Genomic DNA, 8,937 nt, shown 5'->3' on the forward strand with positions numbered 1-8,937 from the left:
AGATAGATAGATAGATAGATAGATTTATAGATGGATATGGATGGATGGATGGATGGATGGATGGATAGATAGATAGATATAATATACATATAGATACATATATTCCACAGCCTATTTTTATAATGCCCTTTTTCTGTCATTGACCACGCTGTGCAAACTTTGGAAAGGGGCCCATTTTATATAATTGTTTCAATTGATCGACTACAGTGAAAATGTAACCATTTTAATTAATGCATTAGTTCTGATTAGTTTCTTTGGAAAGCTTTTGTTTCATTTTTCCCTTTTATTAACTTAGTGCTATATAGTCCTTTGTGATTTATTATCCATTTGCATTTATTTTAGAATTCATCCTGACTTTAATCTGTTAGAAAATTGCCTGGGGAAACCCCGTTTTCAAGTCCAGCATATGGATTAATTAATGATGATAACGTTGGTTATAATAATTTGTTTGATTATGTTTCATTTTATTTAATGGTGATATCTACACCTCCCACCTCACCTAAATGACTAATAAGGGGAGATCATCACCATCATAATTATCATCATCATCATCATCATCATCATCATCATCATCTCAATTAAAATTCAAAGACTGTGATGCAAACTTCCCAAAATTATTGCCATGTTAGGAGTTACAGCCATAGAACAATCGCAGAAAATTAGAATTAATTGACCTCCCAAAATTTAATTTACAAAAGAGCAACTTTGCTTAGAACCCTATATATCATGGAGGGGTATTAAGACTTCAGAGGGAAGCTTGGCTTGATCATAAATCACCACCATTTGGTGAGCCTTCTTCAGAAATAACTATAATTGGATAAAAATGCCAAATCCACTCTAAACATCTGGCTGGCTGGGCAGCCAACCACAACAATATCATTATAAAACAAAAAGATTATTCCTCTCACGGTGTGTTTGCCTTACAAACAGTGGCCAAGATAAAAAGGTTGTGCCTTGATTTTCTAAATTATATATATAATTTAGAATATATATATTCAGGAGTGACACCTTTTCCCACCTGGGGGGGTCACCGAAACAAACAAAGGTGTTTGGATTTAGATATTATTATCTTATTTCTGCTCCACGTTGGGTTTTTAATTCTGCGGAAACATCTGGTCTGTGTGTTTTTAAGTTTCCATCAATGCCACAGAGGTCTCTTTAGTGCATAAACAGCCCTTTATGGGCTGAATATTGCATTTTTAAAATATTCCGTAAGCTATTGAGGGACAACTACAGGAACCCATCATGTAAATGATTACATAGGGCTACACAAATACGGATTCGTGTAGCTGACAATAAAATAGCAGAAGGGCTTCCTTTTGTGTTAAAAGAAAGGAATTTTATATCCTTTAATATAAAAGTGCATTATCTGACTCTTTACCGGTGTCATTAGTATTGAGACAGCATCAAAGTGGAAGTGAGCGGGGTTTAATATTCCCTTCTCACTTCTTCAATGGCTGGATAAGAGAAGCAGGTGTCTTAAGAGCAAAGAAATCAGAAAAAGCAAAACAAATCCCAATTAAATCCCATGCAATTGCATTCACATATTCTTATTTTATTTCCCACATCCAACATGGAGCTAGAGGGTTTTGTTAACATCCAAATAAGGAAGAAGAGGGAGTCACAGGAGAATTCAATGATATCGAGTTCATTTATTTCCGAACTCCCATAATCCTTAATTTTCAACCATTCGCTCACTTACGACGGCACTGAAAACAGTGACTTATGATGTAAGGTCCTTGCATTCCTGACAATTAGAACAATTAATCAGTGGAACAACTTGCCTCCAGAAGTTGTGAATGCTCCAACACTGGGTGCATATAACAATACAATGCAATTGAAATCCATTAGGGGAAGGCTTTGTGCTTCAAAGCGGCCTTAATGAGTATTTAACATGTTGAAAGTGTTTGGAACAGTTAGTTATGTACCAATTTTTATGGGGGGTTTATATTAAATGAAACGTTTTACCCCTTTTTATAGGTTTTTAAAAAAAGGTTTTTGTTATATATCTATATCCCTCTATCATATGTCTTTGTCTGTCTGTCTATATCATCTATCTGTCTAATCATCCATCAATTATCTGTCTGTCTGTCCATTTGTCCATCCTCCTGGTCCTGCTTTGATCAAAGTTCCTTGCTAAATCTTCCACTCAAGTCTTCTCCCTCTAATGTACCCTTTTGATTCTGTCCTATCCTAGGATCAGAGGTGGAAAACAACTTGGAGACCGTCCACAGAGGGCCTGGCAAGTCATCCCAAGCCCTGCAAAACATCTGGACTCCTCTGCTCCAAAAATCTTGCATCCGCAAAGTGGAGTTGGTGCATCTGGGAAAGAAGAGGAAGAGGAAGTGAAGAAGGAAGAAGGAAACCACCAGGTTGCGAAATCAACATTGACCAAAAACGGAACGGCTTCCCATCCAACGGCAGAGATCGACGGTGAACTGATGACTTCTCTACCAAGAAGCCTCCAGGTAAGACTTTCATTTATTTATTTAATTTATTTCAGTTTGTCAAACATATACGAGATGACAGGTATAAGGATCAACATGGACATGAACCAAGGAAAATGGGCACAAATAAATGGGGACAGCAGGACAGGGATGGAAGGCACGCTGGTGCGCTTATGCACGCCCCCGTTACGGACCTCTTAGAAATGGGGTGAGGTCCCCAGTAGACATTTTAAAGCTGTGGTGGGTTTGAGGATGTAACAACCAGCGACTTGATTCCTGTGGTTTTCCCATTTCCCAAACCCTCAGTCCGGAGTGCCTGATCTCATTGGGATACTTTGGCTCATTTTTGGGGGAATTCCACGATTTGTAAAAGTGGTATTTATTTATTATTTCGTTTAGTTTGTCAAACGTGTACAAGATAACAGGTATAAATATAAACATGGACACGAACAAGGGAAATGGGTACAAATAAACGGGGACAGTAGGACGGGGACGATAGGCACGCTGGTGCAGCTTATGCACGCCCCGTTTACGGACCTCTTAGGAATGGGGTGAGGGCCACGGTAGACAGTTTGTGGTTGAAGCTGTGGGGGGTTTGAGGACGTAATAACGGAGTCGGGTAGAGCATTCCAGGCGTTGACCACTCTGTTGCTGAAGTCATATTTTCTGCAATCGAGTTTGGAGTGGTTTAGCTTGAGTTTGTATCTATTGTTTGCCCGTGTATTATTGAGGTTGAAGCTGAAGAAGTCGTTGACAGGTAGGACATTGCAGCAAACAATTTTGTGTACTACGCTTAGGTCACACCTTAATCAGTGTAGTTCCGGGTTGTCCAAGCCCAAAATTTCGAGCCTGGTGGCATAAGGGATTCTATGGTGAGCAGAGGAGTGGAGGACTCTTCTCGTCAAATACCTCTGGACTCGCTCAATCATATTAATGTCTGATATACAGTGTGGATTCCAGGCAGACGAGCTGTATTCGAGGATTGGTCTGGCAAAGGTTTTGTATGCCCTAGTCTTCAGTACAATGTTACCGGAGCAGAAGCTTCGCAAAATTAGGTTAACAACTCTTAATGCCTTTTTGGAAATGCTGTTACAGTGAGTTCTGGGGCTTAGGTTGTTTGAGATGAGGACTCCTCATGGCTGAGTGGGGGTTGTCTATGAGATCACTCCCACCCAACTTGTATTTGGTGTTCTGATTTTTGTTGCCGATGTGTAAGACCATTGTTGGTTGAGATTCGGAGTTGCCAATTGTTCAACCATTCTGACACAAAGTCAAGGTCGTTTTGTAAGGCAGCAGCATTGTCAGTGGTGTTGAATAGTTTTACGTCATCAGCGAAGTGGACGCAGCTGCTTGTAATATGATCGCAAAGGATGGAAGATTAAAGATTACCTCCAATAGACCGATCAGATCCCACAGATTAGGCCTCCTCCGAATTCCATCTGTTGGCCAATGCCGACTGGCGACTACCCGGAGGAGAGCCTTCTCTGTGGCTGCTCCGACCCTCTGGAACGAGCTCCCCGTGGAGATTCGAACCCTCACCACCCTCCAGGCCTTCCGCAAAGCCCTTAAAACCTGGCTGTTCCGACAGGCCTGGGGCTAAAGAGCCTTTGCCCCCTCCCTCGAATGGTATGGTTGTTGTGTGCTTTTTAAATTTTGTATTGTTATGTCTTGTCTTTTTTATCCCCCTGTCTGTACCCCCTTCCCTGATTGAATTGTGAGCCGCCCTGAGTCCCCTTCGGGGAAAAGGGTGGCATATAAATGTAATCAATCAATCAATCAATCAATCAAAGTGTATGGCTTTAAAACCACTTTTGTTTGCACAGGAGAGGGAGAGAATAAATAGCTATTGCATCATATCTGTTGGAAAAAACCACCAGTTTTGCTCTCCTAAAATATGTCAGAGTTGTCCATCATTGCATATGCCTACCCGAGCTCTTTCCACCACATCTAGTCATGTGAAGATCTAACATGGATTTCCCTCTTTCCTTCCCTGCTATGTCTTTTAGCTTGTAAGATCAAGAATTAATTTTGCTTTAGCTCTGAACCATCCTGAAAATTTTTGGGATAACAAAAAAGAGAAAAGCACCAGTATATCAAGGAACGTATAAATAATGCATGAAGAATAAATAACCCCAGGATTACAGATCACTTAACTATCATTTCTTGAAGTGTTACCAGTCAGGTTTCGGTAATGTGGTATAAATAATCAACTCAGGGGATTATGGCTAAGTTGGATGCCTTGGAACAATTCGTCAAATGGATTGGATCCAATCCCAGTACGGAAATTTGATTCCAGTTGATCAAATTGCTTGTGAATCCATCTCCTCTCCTGATATCTCCACTTGATTATCAACAGCTTGTGCAAAATAGAGGCAGGATATCCGATAGTAAATGGCACTCAATGTGTCTTAAATGCCTTTGTCGCATTGGTAAAAATCCAGCTAGGAATAACTAGAAACCCTCGAAAAGAGAAGAAAACAAGCGTAAAATGTCAGCTGCCAAAGTTATTTACTCATTGTGAATTCCTGAGAAGGGAGACTTTTCAGAAATGGATAATTGATATAAAAAAAAATAGAATAATTGAAAAGAGTCTGCAGAGATCTCAAAATCTGGAGGATAAGCTTTATTTACATTCATTTACCCTCAGAAAGCACACATTCATACAAGTGTTTGAAGTGGGATTATTTTGCACTGTTATCTCGGGTATAATCTGTCACACATGGAGCCTTGAATTATTAAGCAAATAATAATTCTACACTTTTTCTAAAACATTGAAGGGAATGTTTGCAGAAGCTATTTCAGTTCTTTCTTGGGTGGTTTACTTAGATCTGGTGAAATCAAACGAATATCCTTCATTAGCCTTACTTTCTTTGGAATTATCTCTTTTATTATATTAACTTTTTTTTATAATCGGGAATAGATTTATGTTTTAATAAATCTCTGAATTGAAAACCTTAGCATGTGTCCAGGGAAATTTAGACATGGAAATTGGGCTGTTTTAAGTGTGCCCAATAAAGGATAAATTACAGAAAATAAAGTCTCATTCACTGAATTGTTAGACAGGAAACCTTGTGGATACTACAGAGAATATGAATTCTAAATTAGTTTTAATAGTAACAATACAGCTTGGTATGCGGAGAAAATGTTCATGCATTGGTTGTCCTTGTTTTCCTCTGACTATTTTGAAGAATTTAGTAAATGCCGAATGCTGTGTGTGTGTGTGTCTTCTGTTGGTTGAAATGGATTTACTGCAATGGAGCACTGCAAGCCATCATAGCTTGATGGAATTTGTGTGAGGTTAATCCCTGATTGATGTGTTGCCGCAAGACTTTCATTGCTGACCAATTAGATCTTATGAACAGGATATATAGCCTTGGTCCAGTATGGTTGCAGTAACAGAAATACATCGCAATACACTCCAATGTTTGTGGAGATGGCAATTGCAATAGCATTTAGACTTACACACCGCTTTATAGTGCATTTAAAACCCTCTGTAAGCGGTTTACAGAATCAGCCTCTTGCCGCCCGAAATATGGGTCCTCATTTTATCCAACTCGGAAGGATGGAAGGCTGTCAATCTTTAGGAGGGAGGGAGGAAGGAAGGAAGGAAGGGAGGGCAATAGCAATAGCACATACTTATATACCACTTCACGGTGCTTTAGAGCCCTCGCTAAGCGGTTTATAGAGTCAGCCTCTTCCCCCCCCCCTCAAGAATCTGGTTCCCCAGTTCACCAACCTCAGAAGGACGGAAGGCTGAATCAACTTTGAGCCTGGTGAGATTTGAATCATCAAATTGCAGGTAGCCGGCAGAAGTGGCCTGCAGTACTGCACTCTAACCACTGCGCCACTGTGGCTCCAAGACATATTCTCTGTCATCCAGGTCATGGTTGCCCCAAAGGTGCTTTTTCAAGATGCAACTGGACTGTTTTTGCTTTTCCTTGAAGGCGTTTCGTTTCTCCTCCAAGAAGCTTCTTCAGTTCATCAGTGAAACCAAGGAAGGACAAAGGAAGTCCAGTGGACTCTTGAAAAAAGTACCTTTGGAACAATGCCAAGATATAAGCAATCATGTATCTGTGTGTGCAATCTATATATATAAAAGCGAAATGCCACTCATGCGACATCACATCTCCAGAACGGTAAAGCCTATAAACTTGGAATTTGGCATGTATGTTCCTCATGGCTTCTAGGTGCTTGCTAAGAAAGGATTTTTCAGAATGACCATCAGATCATCAATATTTCTTATACAGAATTAGCATGCATCAATGCTAAGGAGTTAGACATTCTACTCCCCCTCCCCACCTGAAAAGAACTCTGTTCCAACTGCCAGTTGCCTTATATTAACACGCTCTAATGCTAAGGAGTTACACATTCTACATTAATTTTCAAGCTTTAAGTGTCAATGTATCAAGCCCGATTACATAGTTTCGTAGCAAAGCACGGGTCTCCAGCTAGTATAAATATACATACATAGATCTCTTCCCCACTTGTTGTTCTTCAAACCTGGTCATGCCGGTGGAGGTGATAGACCTTGTAATTCAAATAATTGGCCTTTTGTGCTATAACTCTGAATTGTCAATTCGACCTTCGTACTGTCCACCTCATCACCAGCCTTAAGTTTAAACTTCACTGCATATTTCATTGTGGATCACTAAATCTGAAGCCCGTTCCAAGAGATTCAAGGTCTGAGGAGGCTCTTCAGGTGAATTCTCCTCTTTATTGCCCTTAGGATTTCTTTGTTTCGAAGGCTATAAATTATAGGATTGACTAATGGAGTCAGGACGGCGTAGATCACCGCAAAGGCTCTGTCGTACTCTAAGGAGTAGCTCGTCTTCAGTCTCACGTACATGAAAATGATGCTTCCAAAAAAAAGGAGGACTACTGTCAGGTGCGAGGCACAGGTTGAGAAAGCCTTCTCGCGGCTCTCAGCGGTCTGGATCTTCAAGACCGTTTGGATGATCTTGGCATAGGAGACCATGATGAACGAGAAAGTCACCAGAATGATGAAAGCGTTGACCGCAAAGTCAACCAGCACGTTGATTGAAGTGTCCGTACAAGCCAAGCTGAGCAGTGGCGGGAAGTCACAGAAGATATGTTTGATCTGGTTGGGGCCACAAAAGGGCAACTTGGAGACCAGGATGACTTCCGTGATGGGGCACATGAAGCCACAGACCCAGCAGCTGGCGGCCATCTGCGCGCACATCTTGGTTGTCATCACTGAAGGGTATCTCAGGGGCTTACAAATGGCGAGATACCTGTCGTAGGCCATGGCGGTGAGCAAGTAGCATTCGGTGGCTCCAAGGGAGTGGAAAAAGTAGGTTTGAAGGAGGCACCCCGTGAAGGATATGCTTTTCCTTTCACTAACCAGGTTAGCCAGCATCTTAGGAATGGTGGTTGCTGTGTACCAAATCTCCAAGAAGGAAAGGATGCTGATGAAAAAGTACATGGGGGTACGGAGCCGGCAATCTGTATGGATGATCGTGAAAACCAACAGATTGCCAAAGATAGTGAAGAAGTAGACGATGAGGAGCAAAACGAAAAAGAGACTTCGGAGGTGCTGAAGATGTGGGAATCCCACAATGATGAATTCAACAACTTTGGTGTGGTTGTAGCCTTCCATGTTTCCTGTGGCTCCCTCTGTGTAGTGATACCACGTTTCTCCAAAAATAAGACTGGGTCTTATATTATTATTTTTTCCTCCAAAAGATGCACCAGGGTTTATTTTCTGGTTCGGTCTTATTTTGGGGGAAACCCAGTACTAATTGCGTCCATCTGGCTGATGATCTTAACTGGGTCTTATTTTGGGGGGTAGGGGCTTATATTATGAGCATCCTGAAAAATCATGCAAGGGTTTATTTTTCCGGTTGGGTCTTATTTACGGGGAAACGGGATTACAGGGGCAAGCCAAAAAAAGCAGGACTATAGACAAGTTATTTCGAGAGTGGCAAAAACGCAGAAGGATTTTTGCTGGGCTCCCAAACTAAGCTAGTTTTGACCATTGGGACAATCAGAGAAGAACCTTAGGACCAACACGGAGTTCTTCATTTTGAGGAGCGTCCTTCCAAAACTCAGCAAAGTTAGCTTGTCCATTTATTTTTTTAAAAGAAATGTCGATTAATATGCGCAAGAGAGTAAGATTGATAAATCTAACTGACCTAACTGACTTCAAAAAGTATCTTACTACACCTTTGTACGGCAAACAGAAAAATCAAAGGATTTCCCCAACATGTTTGGGAGAAGCAACAAGCTACAGCCATGGAAATACCCAAACTCCACTGCACTATGATTGCCAAGATGTTTTAAAAACGACCAGCATTCTTGCTATTTATTGGCGTTAAAGCCAAGATAGGTAGAATTTACACTTGTAAAATTTGCTCCCCCCCCCTCTCGCTCTCTCGAGCTTCAGAATAAAAGATGTTCATTCAGAATGGAAGCATTTCCTATGTAGGAATTTTGGGGAAGAGAACCGGAAGAACTCACAATGTTTGCACAC

At 41.0% G+C, this 8,937-nt stretch overlaps 1 protein-coding gene across 1 annotated transcript; it reads right to left on the reverse strand.

The window, feature by feature from the left end:
• Nucleotides 1–7,122: 7,122 nt before the first annotated feature.
• On the reverse strand, nucleotides 7,123–8,064 carry LOC106544358 (olfactory receptor 6N2-like). Its single transcript, XM_014060609.2, has one exon. It carries the CDS (start codon nucleotides 8,062–8,064, stop codon nucleotides 7,123–7,125), a length of 942 nt encoding a protein of 313 aa, XP_013916084.2.
• Between the last annotated feature and the right edge of the window lie 873 nt (nucleotides 8,065–8,937).

Source organism: Thamnophis sirtalis, unplaced genomic scaffold, assembly GCF_051295495.1.
Source record: "Thamnophis sirtalis isolate CommonGarterSnake01/CBP01778 unplaced genomic scaffold, rThaSir2_p1.2 scaffold_2, whole genome shotgun sequence".
Classification (NCBI taxonomy): Eukaryota; Metazoa; Chordata; class Lepidosauria; order Squamata; family Natricidae; genus Thamnophis; species Thamnophis sirtalis.

Bases quoted from the DNA above. Each gene is read 5' to 3' on its own strand.
- LOC106544358 (XM_014060609.2), bottom strand. From the start codon at position 8,064: ATGGAAGGCTACAACCACACCAAAGTTGTTGAATTCATCATTGTGGGA.